The following is a 22,838-nucleotide window of genomic DNA, read 5'->3' on the forward strand; positions in this document are numbered from 1 at the left end:
ATGCGCCATAGGGTCGCCATCACAGCTCTATGGTATGGGATCCATTTTACCCATGGTTAACTAATTTTAAAAAATGGAAGTTAGAAATAGGGAAACAAAATAAAGAAGATAAGTTACGAGAGATAAGTAAACATGATGACTCGAATATTATTACGTCAATATTGTAGAATTAATATGTGGAATATCATGGCGTTTAAGATTGCAGAAGCAATATTAATTTAACGAAGGATGTTAGAATTCTGATGATCATTTAGCAAAGATATTTGGGCCCTGTTCAGCTGAAGATGGAATGATTATATTAAAAAAAATTAAAATAAGATATTACTAAAAGCTCCATATTGCCATCCAACTGGCTGGTGGAAATTTATAAAGCCAAACAACATGAGCTCTGCTCTCCACCTTAGCTCCAGGAAGCCTACTCAAGATGTGAATTTGGATCATTTCTGAAGCTTGCTTTCTGAACTTGGCTTGGGAAACCCATAATTTGTAGAACGGTTGATATTATAGACCAGAGGTATGAATGTCAGTCGCCCAGGGTTGACTTCGCATCCCACTTACCCGTGCTAAGCGCATCTTTAAGCCTCAATGTTCCCACTCTGCCAAATCCCATTTGCCAGAGGGGTGCTACAGCCCCTGACCATCAATTACTAAGCCTGTCAATCTTACACAATGCAATTATGTTTTTTTTTTAGTGCTCCCCACAAGGAAACGGTCACAAACGTTTCAATTAAGTTGTCATCTTTGTTCCGACTTTCTCAGTTTGACGGATTTCTTGGGTTAAATTCTTGGCAATGCCTTTTGCGGCCGCAGAAAACAGGCACAGAGGGTTCGCTGGTTAGGTTTTTTTTTTTTGTCAAAATACGTTCTTCGATTGTTACTTAGGTGATTGACACCCGAGGCATTTCAACGCAAGCCAAGCCAAAGAAAACGCATTACCCAAGTGGAACTGTTGGAACAATGCTCCATGGGCAGGATGAGAAATGCAGGAAATGTGAGACTAAAACCCTTTGGGTTTCCAGGAACAATTGGAACTGGCTTTCCGTATGGGTTGAACATGCGATAACATATCTAATACATGTGTAAGACAGCCAGTTTCGTCTAGTGGTTAAAGCGCCAGGCTACAAAGGAGAAGACCATGAGTTCTAGTCCTACAATAGACACGAAAGCTAGCTGGGTGACTTTGGGCCGTTCACCAGGAGACAGGGAGTTCTAGTTCCACCTTAGGAATGAAAGCCAGCTTGGTGATTTTGGGCAAATTTCTAGTTCTAGTCCTGCCTTAGGCAGAAAAGTTAGCTGAGTGACTTTGGGTCGATCACCAGGGGACTGTGAGTTCTAGTCCCATTTTAGGCAGGAACGCCAGCTGGGAGTTTATTTTTTGTATTTCATGGTTTATTACATCACTGTCTGACAACTTCTATATACTCCATGTGTTTTTATGACTTTCTCCTAACTATTTTTGTTTAAAAACAGCATTTCTAATAAATGCAATTTATTAATTGCATTCTAAATGCAATTTAAGTTTCTGCGTGCTTTCTTTCTACAAATATTCTCCTTTATTGGTTCTTCTTATGTTTTATGGTTTTGCGACTCTACTTCCTTCCTTCCTTCCTTCCTTCCTTCCTTCCTTCCTTCCTTCCTTCCTTTCCTTCCTTCCTTCCTTCCTTCCTTCCTTCCTTCCTTCCTTCCTTCCTTCTTCTCTCTTCTCCCTTTCCACCTTGCTTCCCCTCCCCTCCCTTTCCATTTTCTTCTTCTTCCCTTGCCTTCTCTCTTCCTCCTTTCCTTTCCTTTCCTCCCCTCCCCTATCAATATCCTTTCTTGTCCTTTCCTTTCCTTCTTTCGTTTCCTTTCCTTCTTTTCATTCCTTTCCTTTCCTTTTTTCCTTTCCCTTCCCTTCCCTTTTCCTCCCCTTCTTTCCTTCCTTTCTTCCCTTCCCTGCCTGTCTGCCTTTCTAAACCTTCAGAGGTAGGAATGGGCAATCCTGGTCCTAAATCATCACTGCCTACCTGATAGTTCCCAAACTTTGTTCTGGTACCTGCTGCAAAAAAAACAAACAAACCCCAAAACCATAGATGGTGAAATGGAATTTAAGAAGCACAATGCTCTAAACCTTCTTACCTGTCCCAAGGAACAAAACGTGGTATCTTCCATCTGCTGCACTGACCCGGTCAACAGCTATCTTGGTGTACTTGTAGTCTGTGCCCGTCCGGATAATTAATGGCCTCTTGTGAATCGGATAGATGGAATTAAACATCAAGGGATGGTTCCGGATGAAGGTGACCACATCGTCTGGAAACTCTTTGGTTGTCCGAATGTTGGGCGTGAAGGCTCCTCCAGGACACTGTGAAAAGCATGGACAACCATCAACTATGTCAAAGGTGTTTCAATTCACAGCCTTTATAAGGTCTCCTGAACTCTACATTAGAGCTTTCTTAGAAGTTGCTGTTGTGGCCCGCCAAGGGCTAGCAGAGTTGGCAGCAGATTCGGACAGTGAGGAGGGTTGGGGAGGAACATGGGCCAGTCCTGGAGTCTGGGGAAGGCTGTGATGAGGGCTCTGTGTCGGAGGCAGAGAGGGGACCAGAGCCATCTGACAGTTATCAGCTGCCTTCAAAGTCAGACATCAGTGGGGCAGAAGAACAGTTGGGAGCCTGTTCCCAGCGCATGCGCAGAGTTGCCAGAGGAAGGGAACAGCTAAAGAACAGGGGTCGACTTGGGAGTAAGGCCACAGGTGGACGGTGAAAGGCCCCTCCTAGAGAGAATAAAAGAGGAGCGCCAGGGGAGTGGAGTTTGCAGGAGACAATTAGTTCATTCCTGCATTCTTGCCAAGTATTGCGGCATCTGAAAGATATCAGCCTGCCCACTCTCCAAGTCTGACAAAGGTCGGTAATTGTGAACTCTCTTGAAAGACCGTGGGCCAGAACTTTGCTGGAGAGGAATTCACTGTAAATTAAATAAAAGGGGTTTATCGGGACGACGAGCACTAACTATTGTATGCATGGTATCATCATCATCATTTAATGACCCCGCAATCCCTTCTGGAGTCTGGGTAACTGAGAGGAGCTGAATATTTACTGGCTGGATGCCCTTCCCTGTTGCCAATGCGAAGTTATATTCAACAGATATATTCTCATCTGTGCCCAGAGAGAGAAATATCTGCCTCTACCTAGGATCGAACTCACAGACTCCTGATGGTGAGGTGAGAGCTCCACCTCTAGGCCACTGCACTGCTCTATTGTGTGCATGGCCAAAACACCAAGTCAAAAGTTAGCTGAAGTAGGAAATCAAATCTTGATGATTCAGATCATTTTTAACCTTGGTCACAGTTCCATTGTCCCCAAGTCTGCCCCAAGCTGGATCTTAGAACACCCCTGTCTGAAATGTAACACTGTAAGTGGGGCAACGTAGCTTTGAATGGAGATTGCGTCAAAAAAGAAATAAACCACGCAGGGAAAACCATCAGATTTGCTTCTCCTTAAAGGACAATTCAACAAATGTGGATAAGAGTACAGCCATCAAGGCATTTGCTACCAGCGAGACTGCCTAAAATGTATCCAAATTTATCCCCCAAATGTTGGGAGATGTAGCCAACGGTCTGGAACAATCTACCGTATGTGGTGGACGTGCCCACATCACAAGGAAATACTGGTGCAAAATTCAGAAATGGTTGGGAGAAATTACGGAGCAAAAAAATAGAACTGAAACTCATTAGGAATATTATTAGGAATATAAAATAGGAAATAGAGAATGTAAATATAATGGTGATATGAACAATTAATATTATTACAAGTGTCAATGCTACTGTTATTATTATATTATTAGACAAGGTAAATTCAATAGGAAGGCAATGCAGAACGGAGAACTATAAAGGCAAAATATGAATGCCGATACAGAAGGCTGTATAGTTACTTTATATTGTTATGTATGTCTTGTTTTTTTTCTTGCTACATTTACCTTTCTGTCTTTAAAGATTAAAATGTTTAATAAAAACTATTTTTTAAAAAAGAGTACAGCCATCAATCTCTCCGACAGATGCCTCTCTTACAAGTTAATTGCCTTTTTATATCCAATTGAGTTGTGAGGAGTTTCATGCTTTTTATCCCACCCATCTCACGAATACCATGTTTTAAGAGTTTCCTGCAGTTGCTGTATAAGACAACAATGCCAAGACATTGTGTGTTCCTTGTGGAGGAGAAACTAGAAGTCCATTAAAGGCAATGTCGAAGACAAATCAGCTTGATTTGACGCAGTTGAATGTTTGGGTCAAAGATTTGGCGGCTAACAAAGCCTGCGCCTGAGAGCTTCCAAAATAAATAAGCAAGAACGCAAGGAAGTCTATCCTTCAACGAGACATCTTGTCTTTTTCTTCCACCTTCTGAAAGGATCTGAACCTTCGATTCCTGCATTTAAAGCCAACGTCTTAGCTGTTCTCTGGTTGCGCTTGCCAAATGTCCCAAGGCCTGAAGTGGAACAACCAAGCAAGCCAAATCAACTACTACTGATATATGGTTCATTTCTTCCACGAAAAATAGCCTCAGGCTCCATGTTTAATGAAAGTGGAGACATGAGAATTGGTGCAGCGCCAAAAAATTGAGGTTGATGCAACTTCCCAGCTCTGTTGTGCAGAAAACAGAATAACAGTGTTGGATGGGACCTTGGAGGTCTTCTAGTCTAACCCCCTACTCAGGCAGGAAAACCTGTACCATTTCAGGCAAATGGTTGCCTTCTCTTCTCTTCCTTTCCCTTCTCTTCCCTTCCCTTCTCCTCTTCACATCTCATCTTCTCCTCTTTTCTTCTCCTCTCTTCTCTCCTCTTCACTTATCTTTTCCTCTCCTCTTTGCATCTCATCGATCATCTTCTCTTCTCATCTCTTCTCTGCATCTCATCTCATTGTATCATCTTCTCTTCCCTTCCCTTCTTCTCTTCATATTTCCTCTTCTTCTCTTCTCTTCTCCTCTCCTCTTTGCATCTCATCGTATCATCTTCTCTTCTCCTCTCCACATCTCATCTCATTTTATCCTCTTCTCTTCTCTTCCCCTTCCATCTTCTCTTCTCTCCTGTCCTCTTCTCTTCCCCTCTTCACACCTCATCTTATTATCTTCTCTTCTCTCCTCTCCTTTCTCCTCATCTCCTCTCATCTCATCATCATTTTCTCCCCTCTCCTCATGTTGTTGTGTTATATATTGTATATAATATTCTTCTTTCCTTGTCATTCAGTCTCAAGGATGCTGTTTTACAGATGTGATGGTGTAACGCTCATAATTTATCCATGACATGCTATAACTTCAGATAATGGTTTGTGTGTCAAACTCCACATGTCAAAGGAGATTTAAGACAGTTTCCAACCAGCATGTACCCGTACATTACCTCATGAAGGTTTTCTATAACTCACAGTTGACTATGGCAAAGATTTCTGCCCAGTTGCCAAGGCCTCTAGCGTTGCTAAGTGAATATATAATGTTACTTAAACTTACTCCGTTTCATCTGAACTTTTACTGAAATGGCTGCCTTTAGAATGTCTTAAGCAAATAAGATCAAGGACCAGCTAATCCACAATTCTATTTCCAAAACGTAGAGGCCACAGCAAAAACATACCATACTGACATTTAAAAGGAAATCAACTGCACCGCGTTTATGGAAAATATTAAATGCTTATTTCTAATCTATATCAAGACTGAAGTTCTAAACCAAGAAATCTCTAGATCAAAGTCTTCACTTCGCTACAAATGACATGCAATGAAATGGTGAAAATATAAATGTGAAATAGATCCTTCCTTCTTTCTTTCCTCTTCCTTTCCTTCCTCTTTCTTTCCTTCCTTCCTTTCTTTCTTTCTTCTTTCTTTCCTTCCTTCCTTTCTCCTTCCTTCCCCTTTCCTTCCTTCCTTTCCTTCTTCCTTCCTTCCTTCCTTTCTTTTTTCTTTCTTTCTTTCTTTCTTTCTTTCTTTCTTTCTTCTTTCTTTCTTTCTTTCTTTCCTCCTTCCTTCCTTCCTCTTTCTTTCTTTCTTTCTTTCTTTCTTTCTTTCTTTCTTTCTTTCTTTCTTTCTTTCTTTCTTTCTTTCTTTTTTCTTAGATGTAACTAAAACCATATTGTCCCCCTGTAGGCATTCTTTGGGCCTCATCAAATGCTTTTGTTTCAGACGACTGTTATTTTTTTAAAAATATATATCTTATTTTATTTTATCTTCATTATATTGTGGTGACCAGAATTGGATGCAGTATTCCAAGTGTGGTGCATAATATATTGGTCTGCCTATCTATTATTATTATTTGGGGGGGAAAAAAACCTCACTACTAAATTATGTGCTTAAAAATGTTCCAGCCATCCAGTTAGATATATCTTATAAATCTCATTGTTTTCAATGAGATGCACATGTTTTGGAAGGCAATGTTAGTCTTTTTCTGGACTAAACTACACTTTTTTTAATGTGCAAATTAAGTTGTTCAAGCACATAAGGGGTCATGTAGACCAAAGGATTTTGTGGCCAAGCAAAAACTTATGGGAAGCACCCCAAAAGACATACAGCCAATTTCAGGCTCATAAAAACATCCTTATAAAATGTTCCACCGCATTTATACCCTTGCAAAAAAAAAATCTATAAAAGCAATTAATCTCTGGAATGCAAGCCAAGCAACTGAATTACTGTTATCTTTTATTCCACTTTTATCTCTTAGAACCCTCGGTGTATACATTCATTTATCTTAAAGTATAACTGGACAGCTCAGGTTGTGACAAAAGGGGACTATATTTCATTTGGATAGTCTGCTCTTCGTCTTTGAGATTCCTCCCTCCCCTCCTTCCCCCCCCCCAAAAAAAAGAAGGAATAAGATCTGCCCGTGCTAATCAAATCATTTTAATCCCTCTGTGCCATTAGGGGCCATTATGCTTCAGTTATAAGTTCTCCAGCAAAGCTCTCCTTGGTAATTGGATGGACCACGGACCTCTGCTGACAAGGTGGCTGAAGTTTTCTCATCTGACATCCCTAAACTGTCCCTTAGCATTGTAATGGCGAACCTATGGCAGGCGTGGCAAGGAGCCATATCTGCTGGTACATGTGCCGTCAGCTCCAGCGGGCATGTGAGATTGTGCCAGATGATTTTTGGTCTTCCGGAAAGGCTGTTTTCACCCTCCCCAGGCTTCGAGAAAGCCCCCGGAGCCTGGGGAGGGTGTAAAATAGGCCCAACGGGCCAACCGGAAGTTCAAAAATGATCCATTTCCAGCTTCCAGAGGGCATTCCGGAGGACTGGAGGAGGCCTTTTTCGCCCTTCCCAGGCTTTAAGGAAGACTCCGGAGCCTGAGGAGCAGTGGTGGGTTTCAAATTTTTTTAGAACCTCTTCTGTAGATGTGGCCTGCTTTGTGGGAGTGGCTTGCAAGCCATGTGACTGGGTGGGAGTGGCTTGGCAGTCATGTGACTGGGTGGGCGTGGCCAACTTGTCAAATGTGGTGAAACTCTCTTAACAACGCTCTTGCTTAGCAACCAAAATGTTGGCTCAGGAACTCTGGCATTTGAAGCACGAAAGTCTTAAAGCTGTCAAGTTACACCCCTAACCCTTTAGGAAAAAAAAACCCCAGGGGTGTTCAAACTTGACAGCTTTAAGACTTGTGGACTTCAACTCCCAGAATTCCTCCTCCAGTCATGTTGGCTCAGGAACTCTGGCATTGAAGTGTGCAAGTCTTAAAGTTGTCAAGTTACAAGACCCTTGCACCCCTAGCCCTTTAGAAAAAATAAACCCCAGGGGTGCTCAAACTTGACAGCTTTAAGACCTGTGGACTTCAACTCCCAGAATTCCTCCTCTCGCTCTTCATCTTGATGATGTGTGGACGGGTGGGGGGAGGGAGCTGGAACTGGTTCTAGAACTGGCAGGAACCCACCCCTGCTGAGGAGGGAGAAAAACAGTGCAATGGGCCTACTGGAAGTTTGTTTTTCACACTCCTCAGGCTCCAGAGTTTTTTCTAGAGCCTGGAGAAGGCAAAAACAGGCTCCCCCGCCCCTCCAGAAGAAATGCAAAGCTCAGCTTGGAGGCGAACAGTGCGGCAGATGTGCGGGGACTGTGGGGTGCGATTGTGCGTGCATGCACATGTGGGGGCACGTTTTGCATTATGCATTATGGCTTGGTGGGCGTGGCAGCAGAAGGATACTGTAAAATCAGCTGGGACTTGGGGGGGCAGAGAATAGATGGGGCGGGGCCAATCAGAGGTGCTATTTACCAGTACTCTGAACTACCATATTTTTCGGAGTATAAGACACACCTTTTTCCCTCTAAAAAGAGGCTGAAAATCTGGGTGCGTCTTATACACTGAATACAGCATTTTTGGCCTCTCGAAACCCCGCCCCCTTCACCAAAATGGCCGTGCGTAGCCTTATGGAGGCTTCCAGAGAGCTCCTGGGGGCAGGCCCATTTTATGCTCAATTTTACCCCCCCCAGCCCCCAGGAGCACTCTATAAGGTACCTAAAGGCTATCCATGCCCTCTTTTTTTTCAAAAAACGGGCCCGTTTTCGCAAACAATGGGCCTTTTTTGCTCGTTTTTAGCCCCCCCCCAAGGAGCACTCTGCAAGTCACCTAAAGGTTTTTCATGCCTTTTTTTGGGGGGGAAATGGGCCCATTTTCGCAAAAAAATGGGCCGTTTTAGGGAGGTTTGCAAGGTGCAAAAACTTTGTTTTTTATTTGCCTCTTCAAAACCTTGGCGCATCTTATACTCCGGTGCATCTTATACTCTGAAAAATATGGTACCCAAAATTTCCGCTACCGGTTCTCCAGGACTGGTCAGAACCTGCTGTATACCACCTCTGATTTATAGGTGTTTATATGTCAGCCTGTAGGCTTATACATATGAATGTATATAGCATGTCTATATGGCTGTTATATATGTGTTCACTTTTGAGAGCGGGCAACAGAATTTCATTTTTAACGTGTGCACAGGGAAAAAAATGACAATGAAGGTTATCTTATCTACACACAAGTACATACACTGCATGCATATAATTTCAGATTATGCTCGGTAATATCTTACAAGACAGGTGAATTATGGAGACTTACGGTCCCTGGTCGTGGATATGGGATCCTTCCTTGATAGGGAATGAGTTGATGGTTCGGTCCTTCCTTGTGAGCAAATGGTCCATTGAAGACTCGCTGAATGTCGGATAAGTGATAGACGCAGACTGCTGAGCCTTTAAATACTGAACTATGAAAGGGAAGGAAATCAGTCAATAAAGCCGAGGCATTCATTCTAGCTGTCATCTTGTACCAATTATTCGGAGATATCTCTAACAATTTTTGGAACAATATTGTCAAGCATGCCCCCTTCAATATCCAAGAAAGGAAAACCTCAACTCCGCTTTAAGAGAGATAAAGTACTTTTACTAGATATGAAGTGAAAGCAGCAAAAGGAAAGCAAGATCTGAGCCAAAAAGGCGCGAACATGTACATATCAAACCTTTACCCAGCACCCTCCCTCCAATTATGCCAACCCAGTGTCCAATCTGCAACTCCCTAAGGTGTCATGTGGGGTGCACCTTCAAACAGCCTCATCAAGTTGGTACGCGGAACGGCTGGCCTTCACCAAGTCCAAACATCAGTCACCAGCATGCGCAGAAGATGGTGAGAACAAGACTCCTCCAGTACAATATAATTTCCTTCCCCAATACTATGCAAACCCCCCCCCCCACCTCCATTCCTATGGCAGCCAATAGCAAGCAAGCGTAAAGCAAAACAGAGCAAGCTGACATCAGTATATTTACTCATACACTTATTGGCTTTTCACCCACGTAAACTAGGAAGTGATCCTACCAGTTTGACAACATGTATTTTCTTAACAGGGATGTTATTATCCACTATTAATGTCAGTACTATTTTTTTTTAATATATTGTAAAAAGTCATGTCTATTGCTGGTCTGTGACCGTAATAAAGATATATTCTATTCTATATTCAGATGCATTCATTCTATTGTCTTACTTGGCTTGCAAATGCCATCTCTAGACCCTTGTCACCTGCTCAAACATGATAGTTTGCTATTTCTGGAGTCATTCAATGACTTATTTGATCGGTTGGATGTAATGGCTTATTCTGCAACATCCATGCGATTACAGCCAGTCCTCAACTTACAACCGTTCATTTCTTGACCGTTCAAAGGGGCAACGGCACTGATGAAATGTGACTTGTCACCGTTTTTCACCTCATCAAAATTCTACCCACCAAAATGTAACCAAAACTGCTGCAGGTTTTCCCAACTCAGAGACAGCACTGATGACGTTAGCTAGTTGGGTAGTGAAACGTCTGCAAGGAAAAGAGCCAGGCTCAGAGAGCACCAAGGATCCCATAGTTGTTACCCTCCTCCTCTTCCTCCTACTCCTCCTTCCTGCAAACCTCTTACCCTTCTAATACTGATTATGTTACCTAGTTGGGTAATGAAACATCTACAAGAAAACAACAAAACTCAGAAAGCACCAAGGATACCACAGTCGTCGTCCTCCTCCTCCTCCTCCTCCTCCTCCTCCTCCTCCTCCTCCTCCTCCTCCTCCTCCTCTTCCTCCTCCCTGCAAACCCCACACCCTTCTACCACTGATGATATTACCTAGTGGGGCAATGAAACGTTTGCAAGAAAACAACAAAGCTCAGAGAGCACCAAGGACATCCCTCCTCTCAATCCTGAGCTACAAATATTCTCCTTTGTTTGGTTTTGCCCATAAAGTCCATTCATTCAGAAATGTATTCAGAAGTAAGCTATTTCAATCAATGGCCTAGAATTCTATGCGGTAACTTGTTCCTGAGATGGAATCAAAGGTATGGCTGCCAAATGAAACCCATTACATTCCGTACCAGAAATAATACTTGCACATCAACTCCAGAGTTAAAATATGTATTAAAATATAAGTGCGGGTTTGTGGCAAATGAAACTGAATCTGAATGAATCTAGCAGAGGCCGAATAAAACATCTGCAGGATTTATGCCTTTCTTTGCCCAGCTTCTAAGGGTTGCAACCCATCTCCTACCCCACCTCATGAATTAATCAAACCGAAACCCAAATTAAACATGTGGGGGTCAGAAAAATAATATCGCCCCATGTTTACTCTTAAAATTATTTCTGGCTCTTAATGGAGCGCAAGAGAGACGCTCACTTGTTCCAAGGAAGTCTTTTTTTAAAAAAATAATAATTGTTTGGAGAAAATGCATATTATCCATTCATTATGGCAAAGGACGAAAGAGCAAGAGAAATGGGCATATTCAGAACAAGGAGGCCTGAATACAGTGAAGAAAAGAATGATTGAAGCTTTAGGGCAGCGATGCCACCAAATTTTGGGAGAAAACCAAATAACAAATTGACTTTCGGTTTGAGGAGAGGAAAAAAATAAGCGAGAAAGTGGAGAAGGGGGAAAGGAGAAGGTAAACAGGAGGAGGAGGTGCAAAGAGAAGGGGGAGGGGGAGGAGGGGGGAGGAGAAAGTAGACAAGAGGAGGAGGAAGGGGAAAGGAGGAGGGGAGGAGGATGGAGATGGAGGAGGGGGAGGAGAAGAAGAAGAAGAAAAGGAGGAGGAGGGAGAAGGAGAAGGAAGAAGAAAAGGAAGGGAGAAGGGGAGGAGGAGGAGAAAGAAGAAAGGAGGAGGAGGAGGAAGAAGAGGAAGAGGAGGAAGAGGAAGGGAGGAGGGGGAGAATGAGGGAGAAAGGAGAAAGGAGGAGGAGGAGGAAGAAGAGGAGGAGGAGGAGGAGGAGGAGGAGGAGGAGGAGGAGGAGGAGGAGGAGGAGGAGGAGGAGGAGGAGGGGGAGGGGGAGGAGGAGGAAGATAATCATTATTTTTGGTACGCATTAGAAAAATTGCTATGGATATTTTTGAAAAGTAACAGTGAGGTGGGAGCAGATGGCTGTTTTTTTTTTAAAGCTGTCAACATGGTTACTATTTTTTCCCCTTAGTATCTGCAGAGAGTTTCATTTTTTCCCCTGTGTAACAAAATAGCTACAGTAGTAAATAGCACAGTAGTATCCCAAGGTACTCCAAAAATATGTTTTTTCCCCAAATTCAATCTTTTGAAAGTGACACAAACATGGTGAGCAATAGTAAATTGACTCATGCAGTGTATCTTTCCAGACAGAAATATCACAGTTTTTTTTAGAAACACATAATGCATCGCTTTAATATTATCTGCACAGGTCACAGGAAAAATACAATAAGGGTTTTAAGAAAAATCCCGAAAGAATTCAGGATGGGGACTATTAATTTTTTTTTCTTATGTGTGTTTTTTTCCTCTTTTTTTTCTAGCTTTCTCTTTGCTGGTCCTCCTTTCAATATTAGAGATCATTTTCCCTTTGAACAAGGTCCTTGCAAAACCTTTCATAAGAATTCCAGTCTTTTCATAAAGCATTACTCCAATCCATATTGGATTTAAAGCGCATGTTTATAGAAAGTGTTTCTAAGTGTTTCTAAGAAAGTTCCCACATTCTGTTAAGTTTTTTTTTCCCCCTTTACATAACGTGGTCTTGGTGCACGGCTCATTAACATGCACACTTTGTGTGGATTTGTCTACTTGCTAAGCGCGTTCCCAGAAATTCAGAAAAACGAAGTTGTTTACATATAACTTCCATGTGTGAAAACTCCAGGAAGAGTAAACATTACAATGCTAACCAAAAAAAAAAGGTTCCCTTCTACGGCTGCAAGAAACACAAATCAACGTTTTACAGATTTGGGTAACATCTTTGATGAGGCGATGCAGATGTTATACATAAAATAATCACTGTCAAATTGATTGATTCACTGATTTAGTTCTACAGAGGAATTGTTGGGTCTCTCCTCTGCACCCCCATAACTGTCTGCTTTGGTTCTGCAACCCAACAAGACAGACGGAGACTTCAGAGGATAATCAGAACTGCAGAAAAAACAATTACAGCCAACCTGCCTTCCATCGAGGACCTGCACACTGCACGAGTCAAAAAGAGGGCTGTGAAAATATTTACAGACCCCTCGCATCCTGGACATAAATTGTTTCAACTCCTACCCTCAAAACGACACTATAGAGCACTGCACACCAGAACAACTAGACACAAGGATGGTTTTTTCCCCCCAAAGGCCATCCCTCTGCTTAACAACAACCGTAATCCCCACAGCACTGTCAAATAATTTACTAAGAATGTATTACTATTCTTCTCTTCCTTCCTAATATCTATCTCTCCCTTATCTATCTCCCACTTATGACTGAAACCTGTTGCTTGTATCTTTCAATTTATATTGTTTTAATTTTAGTACAATTTGATAGTTTATTAGTAACCTTGACTATCACTAAATTTAGTATCTTTTATTCTTGATGAATGTATAATTTTCCTTATCTACACTGAGAGCTTATGCACCAAAGACAAATTTCTTGTGTGTCCATCCACACTTGTCCAATAAAGAATTCTATTCTATTCTATTCTATTCTGATTTCTCTATTCTATTCTGATTATTCTATTCTATTCTCATTTCTCTATTCTATTCTGATTATTCTATTCTATATTCTATTCTATTCTGATTTCTCTATTCTATTCTAATTTCTCTATTCTATTCTCCTATTCTATTCTCATTTCTCTATTCTATTCTCATTTCTCTATTCTATTCTATTCTATTCTATATTCTATTCTATTCTGATTTCTCTATTCTATTTTATTCTATTCTGATTATTCTATTCTATTCTACATTCCATTCTATTCTATTCTCATTTCTATATTCTATTCTATTCTCATTTCTCTATTCTATTCTATTCTCATTTCTATATTCTATTCTATTCTATATTCAATTCTATTCTCATTTCTATATTCTATTTTATTCTAGTCTGATTTCTCTATTCTATTCTATATTTTATTCTGTTCTATTCTCATTTCTCTATTCTATTCTATTCTATTCTATTCTATATTCAATTCTATTCTCATTTCTCTATTCTATTCTATTCTATTCTCATTTCTCATTTCTATTCTATTCAAATGACCATGGCATAGCATAGTAATTTGATTTTCTAGCAATATTACAGTGTTGCCTTTAATATTATACTTAAATAGCTTCATGAGAACATTTTACAGAGCCAAGAACATCAGGTCCACTGTAAGAACATCTAAGAACAGAAGAGAACTAGGACACCACACAACGTATCTAGAGACACATCTTAACAGGAACCACATCACTGAATGCCATGCCTTTATTTTGAGCTTTTTTCTTAAAATAGATATGAAGGATTACCTGGAAGTGGTGAAAATCCCATATATAAGTGTCGTTCTCGGGTTCTCTGTTTCCAGTAGAAAAACATCCTCTGCAGGGATAAAAAAGTTGCTAAGTAAACCAACAAATACAATTTTGTGGTTCCTAGATCTTTGCCGCCTTCTTTCTTTTTTAAAAAAAAATGAGTCACAGACAAACTTATCCCTAGAAATTAAAATACACAGGCGTTCAAGAGGCTAAAAGTAAGCACAGACATAAAGGAAAGGTCAGACACTTGCCTCTCTGTGTTTGTGTACATAACTCTGGAATGCCTCGAGCAATTTCAACCAAACTTGGTACACAGATGACTTTAGGTTGGTTCTGTCCAGTGGTGGATTGCTAACCAGTTTATCACTGGTTTGCTCGTGCTTGTGTGCTTGCACGCTCGCGTGCAATGCTACTGCGCATGCACAGAGGCATAGAGGTGAGTGGGCGGAGCCTCCCACTGCCGCCACTCCTGGTTTGGCCAAACCAGGAGCCTCCCACTTCTGGTTCTCTCCTTGATTAGTTTTCATCCGTTGCTTCTTGTCCTGCCTTCAGGTGGTTTGGAGAACAGGTTGACACCCCGCCCCCCTTCTTCTGTGTGGCAACCCACCACTATCTCTATTCTGGTGGATAACAAGAATAAGAATCCCTAAAGATCATCCAACCTTTGTTCTACCTCCATTTGAGCTATGAGGATCTTTGGTGATTCTAGACGAAGAAGAATTCAAAGCTGGTGAGCTGGTGGAAGGTTTGCTGGCACTTTCCCCAGAGAAAGGCTGGAGAAAGTAAGACACCAATGACTTCATCAGGGATCGCAGACTATGAGATCATTTGAGATACCCCATCAGGGACTGCAAACCTCTCTTTATTATGACCTAAGGGTGGTGTATAACTAGCTCCCTAGCTCACATCGCCGCGGACTAATGGAGACCAGAAAAGATAGTCCAAAAACAAGTGAGCTGAAGCGAAACTTCTTGTAAACTGTTAGATGGATCCAGCTAATTTTCTCATTAAGTTTTGCCGTTCCACTGGAGCATAAGAAAATGCCTGGGGAAACTGGCTTTGCTAAGAAGCTTGTGCATATATATTTAAGGATACAGACCTCTCTGCATTATCAAATTGAGACCATCTCGTGGTTGCAACTTGGAAGGCGGACATTTTCCACATTTGCAAAGCAGCTTCCAGGCTTCTGCTCCCGACAAACTCAGTTTTGCAAACAACCTACCGTATTTTTCGGAGTGTAAGACGCTCTTTCCCCCCTTAAAAGAGGGTGAAAATTTGGGTGTGTCTCATACACTGAATGTAGCCCCGCCCACCCACCAGACCCCACCCTTTGGCCTCCATATACTCCATATTTTTCGGAGTATAAGATGCTCCAAAGTGTAACACGCACCTACCTTTTGAGGAGAAAAACAAGAAAAAAAATCTGCCTCTGCCTCCCAGCAATTTGCCTCCTTGCAGCAAACAGCAAACAGCCTGTTTCAGTTTCAGTTTCAGTTTCAAGTTCAGCAAAGGCTGATTAGCACAAGCTGATTGTTGGTTGGATCAGCCTCCCGACCATCAGCTGTTTCGAGCTGCAGGGATTGCCATTGCCTATTGCCACTTCTGTGTGACCCATTTTTGGCCTCTGCATCCTCATTTTTGGCTTCCACGTGGCCCATTTTCCACCCATTCCGATCTCCGCAGAAGCGGCAATAGGCTATGGCAATCCCTACATCCTGAAACAGCTGATCGTCGGGAGGCCGAGCAAACCAACAATCAGCTGATTGTGCTAATCAGGCTGTGCCGAAGCTGAAACAGGCTGTTTTCTGTTTGCTGCAAGGAGGCAAATTGCTGGGAGGCAGAGGCAGATTTTTTTCTTCAAGATGTGGTTTGATTGTCCTCAATCATTTCCAAATACGAGGACCATGAAGTTAAATTTTATGCTAATGGTTTTTTAAAGGACACTAAACCTACACTCCTGTATCATGTAGCCCAATATTTTCACCAAGTTATGTGACTGCACAGTTTTGTTTAAGCACAGGTAGTCCTCAGTTTATGACCAGAATGGAGCCCAAATTTTACTCTATTAAAAGAATTTAATTCTGCTTCATGCATAGAGTAAGAGACATTTTCCTATTGGGGAAAAAAAACCAGCCCTTTTTTGAAGTAAAAGCAGCTATAATTATTTAAGCATTTATAGCTCTCTTTCCTGGCCGGGTATTCTGAAAACAGCCCATTTTAATTATCCTCTCTTAACACTGGGTTATTTTTTTTTAAAAAAGTACAAACTATTGACTAAATTGTCCCAAAGGTGCTTTTTCAGAAGGCAACTGCACTTCCTTGTTTTTTCTTTGGATGACTGAGAATCTCTACAGAGTTTGAGCTGCACAATTTGAGATGAAGACCGTTGGAATGGGGTGGGAGTAGGAATGGATTTCCAGAGGAAAAAATCCCAGACTACAGGAACCATTTGCACCACTCAGGTGACCCTGATGACACAGATAAAACCTCCAAGTGGCCTCAATGACCCTCTAAAAGGATGCAGACGACCAGCTGTCTGCAAAGAATATAAATCCTTCCGTTCCCCACCATCCAGACCAATCTGAATGAGCTTCTTGGATGAGAAGTGAAATGTCTTCAAAAGAACAGAAACAAGAAAGTCCAGTTGCCTCCTGAAAAAACACCTTTGGGACAACCATGACCTAGAGGACTGAGAATCTCTACAGACTTTTATTAACTAAATTAATTCTCATTTTAGATAGAAAGTCGCAGGTCCAGTAAAAGAGCTGTGATAGTTACCGGCATCCAGAGATTTCCAGTCTTAAAAAAATAAGTGAATGAAAAATGATGGTACACTGTAAAAAAAATCAGATGGACAGCTTTGGAAGTCCAAAATAAAAGGGCAAAAATAGCGCAGAGTGAGAGCATTACTCAGCAATTTTGATCATCTTTCAACAATCTCATGTAGAAAAGGGATTCAAGTACAGTGGTACCTTGGTACTCATGTTTAATTGGTTCCAGGAGGCGCGATGAGTATCAAAAATGTTGAGTACCAAACAAATTTTCCCCATAAGTAGTAATGTAGTGAGTCACGAGGCAGCCGATCCTGAGACGTATTACCATATTTCCCTGAAAATAAGACAGTGTCTTCTTTTCTTTTGCCCCCCAATATAAGCGCTTGGCCTTATTTTCAGGGAGGTCTTATTATTTTTGAGGTGCAGGAGGCGGTGAGTGTGGTCACCTCATGGCTGCTGCTTTGTTGCAAGATTTTCGGGGAGGGCTTATTTTTGGGAGAGGGTTTATTTTAGCGCATGCGCTTAAAAGCCCAATTGGCCATCTTGTCTGGGGAGGTCTTATTTTCAAGGAAACAGGGTAGCTTGTGAGTTGAATACTAAACAAACAATGAGTAGCGGGACATACTTTTCACGTCACAATGTGTTGAGGATCAAATTCGATGAGCAGGCGAGCACCAAAGTACCAAAGTGTACTGAACAACAAACACATGGAGTCAACTAATGAAAACGTTGCCACTGTACCTAATTCATCAAAATAGGTCTCGGTGCCATCTTCATCCATGACCGAACAGACCAGTCTTGCCTTCAAATAAGTGGTCCATTTGTTGACCAGACTTCGCTGTCCACCTGTGTCGTTCTACCAAACCAAAAAAGAAGAAGAAGAAAAAGAAGAAAAAGAAGAAGAACGAATATGCATTATGGTCGGATGACTTTGATGTCCCTTAGTATTTTTCAGCAAGCCTTTGGACAAAGAGAAATTGCACACTCTTTATTTATTTTCAGGGATTAACTGACTGGATCAAAGGCTTCTGCTATATGGTTAGTCCTTGACTTATGGCTGCAATAGTGCAATTCCTAGTGTGACTCTTAAAGCACTAAATGATAGTTCAGTGTTTCTTTTTGCATTAATGCTGCCCCATTTTTCAGCGCTGTCTTCCCGAGGACTCTTCACAGAAAAAGTGTAATGTGTATGAGGCTACATAAGGATTATATGAGTAGTCCTCAACTTATGACTGTAAAGGACCACACAATTTCTGTTGCTAGGTGAGAAATGTGCTAAGGGAGTTTTGTCCCATTTGACATTCTTTCTTGCCATCATTGTTAAGTGAAACACTGCAGTTGTCAGGTGAGTAACAGGGTCGTTAAATGAATTTGGTTTCCCCCTACAATGGTCATAAGGGTGAAAAATGGTCTTAAGTCACTTTTTTCAGTGCTACTGTAACTTCAAATGGTTACTAAATGAACTATTATAAGTCGGGGACTACATGTATTTGCTGGAGAGGAAGGCCATTGTAAGGTTGTACAAAACAAAACAACAAAACAGAACAGAAAGGAACAGAATGGAATGGAATGGAACACAACGCAAAGGAACAAAACAAACAAAACAAAACAATGAAACAGAACAGAAATGAAGGGAACGGAACAGAAAGGAACCAACCAACCAAAACAAAACAATGAAACAGAACAGAAAGGAACAGAAAGGAACAGAAAGGAACAAAATGGAATGGAACAGAACAGAAAGGAACCAACCAAACAAAACAAAACAATGAAACAGAACAGAAAGGAACAGAACGGAACAGAAAGGAACAGAAAGGAACAAAATGGAATGGAACAGAACAGAAAGGAACAAAACAAACAAAACAAAACAATGAAACAGAACAGAAACGAATGGAACGGAACAGAAAGGAACCAACCAACCAAAACAAAACAATGAAACAGAACAGAAAGGAACAGAACGGAACAGAAAGGAACAAAATGGAATGGAACAGAACAGAAAGGAACAAAGCAAACAAAGCAACAGAACAGAATGTGGCTTATGACAATAATATCTCCCTCCCTTCCCCCCTGTCTATTCTTCCTCTTTTGAAGCATCATAAACATGTTTGTTTAAATTTTGAATGTATCTGTTACTTTCCATCAGGATAATCCCCACCATATTTTATAGCTATTAACTAATGAAACATAGGTTTGCTTACAGAGCAATTAAACAAATTGGAGATTGAAGCAAGGTATGAAATCCCTTGCTGAAGAAAATGATTTTTAATCAAATAACACGGGCATTTAAAAAATAAACCATGGGATAACTTTGAAAGATCACACCTTATTTAGATAGCTACCGATTCATTGCTGATTGGACATGGATGCACAGAGGTTTTTATGCCCTTCCTTTCTTGCTTTTCCCTCCGCCTTTGTGCGTTTAATTTATTGCCTCATTGAATTGCAAAGTGCTAATTAAACTTGTGATCCGACAGTGGGATCACAATGGGAAGACTGACTTTAAACGTCTCTCCCAATTTCCTGTGTTGAAATGGACTTATTAAAGTAGAATTGGTTTCCGGCCAACTCTCTAAATAAGATTCTCGATGCCAAATTGTAATAAAGTCATCAGAAATTCAGATCGCAATCTTTCAAAGCCTGTTTTGCACATTTTGGCACAGAGGATTCAAGGACAAAAAAAAAAAATGAGTCCCAAATATTTTAAGAAATCACCTTGGCTTCATTTAGAAAATACACATATTTCATCGTATTTAGTATCTTCTGAAAAATATCTCCAGGCGCGTTATTAAAAATAATAGTAAGAAGAAGAATAAAACAGCAGTGCAAAATCTAGATCACAAGTCATGTTTTGGCAAAGATTAGGCAACTTAAAAGCACATTTTTAAAAAAATGCACAAAGGAGCTATTTTAGTGCCCATCCCTTTCAAATAAACCAATCAGCCTCTTTAGAATATTAAGTCATGTGCTGGCTATGAAAAGGAGATTCAAGATGTAGAAGGCTGGATAGAGATATAATATTTTGCAATATAGTAATTATATTGAAAACCAACATAAATAAGTGAAAAGTTTAAATTGGGAAAATAGTAACACATATATAAATATATAATAGAATTGATTATAAATATATTTAGATTAGGAGGCAAAAAACTAGGACTAGGTATATTTAAAAATATTATTATGACTAACTGGATGCAAAATATATTGGAAACTATAGTATTCAAGGACTATAAATTCAGGCGACTTACAGATATAACCTTGGGACTAATTAAATCTTATTGGCAACTGGTTTTATTGGTGTTTAAACAAAATTGAGATATTGAAAATGTGGTGGAACATTTTCTTTATAGTGATAAAGAGTGATATTTACAATATTAAAATATTAGTGACTTAACAGGAAATAAGTATATTGTATATAGAAATGTTATTGGTGTTTACATATACTTTTGGAGAAAGTGATAAAAATATCATAAAGAGAGAATAGTATTGCTTAAAGATAAAGAGGTGAATATAGAAGAACCCCAACAAATGGGGAAAATAAAGAAATAAGTAAAAAATTGGGAAAATAGTGTAATATAGATGGATACATAAAAGAATATATTATAATAATAATGACACATTAAGGTTAGAAGTCGGAAGATAAACGTTCTGTAAATGTAATTGTATTATTACTGAGTGAGCACTGTGTAAAAATATGTTAACCCAGTCATTACACTGTCCACAAAAAATGTTGGTTGGTTAAGAGAAAACTGCAAATAAAACATTTACAAAAGAAAAGAAAAGATTTGGAATGCTGAAGGTTTTTCTATTTGAAGGTTTAACTATCTTTTTTATGGGAAAACAATGGTAATCCATGCATAGGACTGCACAGCTGGATACATCCTAAAACAGGGGTGTCCAAACTTGGCAACTTTAAGACTTGTGGACTTCAACTCCCAGAATTCCCCAGCCAGCTGGCTGGGGAATTCTGGGAGTTGAAGTCCACAAGTCTTAAAGTTGCCAAGTTTGGACACCCCTGTCCTAAAATGTCCATCTCCAGCATCTTTGTATTGGCATGATGCAAGTAGTCCTCGTCTAATGACCACAAGGGAGCTCCAAATTTCAGTTGCTAAGTGAGACAGTGGTTAAGTGACCTTTGCCCCATTTTACGACCTTCTTTTCCACCATTGTTAAGTGGATCCCTGCAATTGTTAAGTTAGCAACATGGTCGTTAAGCCAATCGGCCTTCCCTGTTGACTTTGATTGACAGAAGGTCACAAAAGATGATCAAAAGACGCACGGGACACTACAACCGTCATAAATATGAGTCAGTTACCAAGCGTCTGTATTTGAATCCTGAGACCACAGGGATTCTGCAACGGTCCTTAAGTGAGAAAAGCGGTCATAAGTCACTTTTTTTCAGTGCCATTGTAACTTTGGAAGTCACTAAATGAATGTTTGTAAGTTGAAGGCCACCTGTACTGTTAGTGGTTTCCACCACTGAGTGGTAGATGGACCAGGTTTTATGAAATGATTTCTAATTTTATGTTCTTCTATTTTTGGAGAAGAAAAACTACTGAAATCATCATTATGTTACAAACATTTCTGGTATAAACAGGCATGATCTATTTATGGCTTCCCTCCTTCTAGCTGCTCCTGAGCTTGGTTTAAATTCATCATTTGTAAACAGAAACATGTCACGATTTTAGAGGTCTCATTGTCCTGATATAAAACATTATTTATACTTAGAAAGTTGGACCATAAGGAAAGCTGAGTGCCAAAGAATGGAGGCCTTTGAACTCTGGTGCTGGAGAAGACTCCTGTGAGTCCCTTGGACTGCAAGGCCATCCAACCGGTCAGTTGGACAATATCAACCCTGACTGCTCTTTAGAAGGCCAGATCCTGAAGATGAAACTCAAATACTTTGGCCACCTAAGGAGAAGGAAGGACTCCCTGGAGAAGAGCCTCATGTTGGGAACGATGGAGGGCAGAAGAAGAAGGGGACGGGAGAGAAGGAGGTGGCTGGATGGAGTCACCAAAGCAGTCGGCGTGAGCTTAAATGGACTCCAGAAGATGGGAGAGGACAGGAAGACCTGGAGGAATGTTGTCCATGGGGTTATGATTGGTCAGACATGACTTCACAACTAACAACAACAAAACATTCTAGGATATCTTTCCCCTCATTCCATCAACTGTGAATCGTACACATCCTTAGCAGCATATGACCATCTTTGCTTACGGGACATATTCTGGCAATCATGGAGTGGATCTGTTTGGTGGTGCCACTGTTGTCCATCAGCTTCTCCTTGAAGAAGAAGTACACTTTAGCATCGTTGGGGTCGGTACCATCTGGGATGAGATGAGCATCCACAAAGATGGGCTCTAAAATAACACATAGAAGCACACATCAATGAGAAGCACACATTTGCTGCAAAGAAGAGGGGGCCAACCTATTCTCCAAAGCACCTGAAGGCCAGACAAGAAGCACAGGAACATTTGATGGACGTCTAGCAGGACTTTCCCAAAGGTGCTTTTTCAAGAGGCAAGTGGATTTTCTGGTTTTTCTTTGAACACATTTTCACTTCTCATCCAAGAAGCTTCTTCAGCTCTGACTGGATGGTGGGGAATGGAAAGATTTATACTCCTTGCAGACAGCTGTTTTTTTAATCCTTTTAGGAAGCCATTGAGGCCACTTGGAGGTTTCTTTCTTTCTCTTTGAAGACATTTTGCTTCTCATCCAAGAAGTTTCTTTGGCTCTGACTGGATGGTGGGGAATGAGAGGATTTATACTCCTTGTAGACAGTTGGTCATTTGCATCCTTTTAGGGAGTCATTGAGGCCACTTGGAGGTTTGTTTGCTTTTCTTTGAAGACATTTCTCTTTTCAACCAAGAAGCTT

At 40.8% G+C, this 22,838-nt stretch overlaps 1 protein-coding gene across 1 annotated transcript in view; it reads right to left on the bottom strand.

The window, feature by feature from the left end:
- The window catches only part of SEMA3C (semaphorin 3C), a 144,390-nt gene that overhangs the window by 35,668 nt on the left and 85,884 nt on the right, over window positions 1-22,838 (bottom strand). Inside the window, exons 7-11 of the mRNA XM_081957586.1 lie at window positions 22,181-22,323; window positions 17,710-17,824; window positions 14,189-14,258; window positions 9,032-9,176; window positions 2,116-2,338 (exon numbers count right to left, since the gene is read on the bottom strand). Coding sequence (XP_081813712.1) covers window positions 2,116-2,338; window positions 9,032-9,176; window positions 14,189-14,258; window positions 17,710-17,824; window positions 22,181-22,323 — 696 coding nt within the window. The remainder of the gene's footprint in view (window positions 1-2,115; window positions 2,339-9,031; window positions 9,177-14,188; window positions 14,259-17,709; window positions 17,825-22,180; window positions 22,324-22,838) is intronic.

This window comes from Natrix helvetica, assembly GCF_964273705.1.
Source record: "Natrix helvetica genome assembly, chromosome: 6".
Taxonomy (NCBI): Eukaryota; Metazoa; Chordata; class Lepidosauria; order Squamata; family Natricidae; genus Natrix; species Natrix helvetica.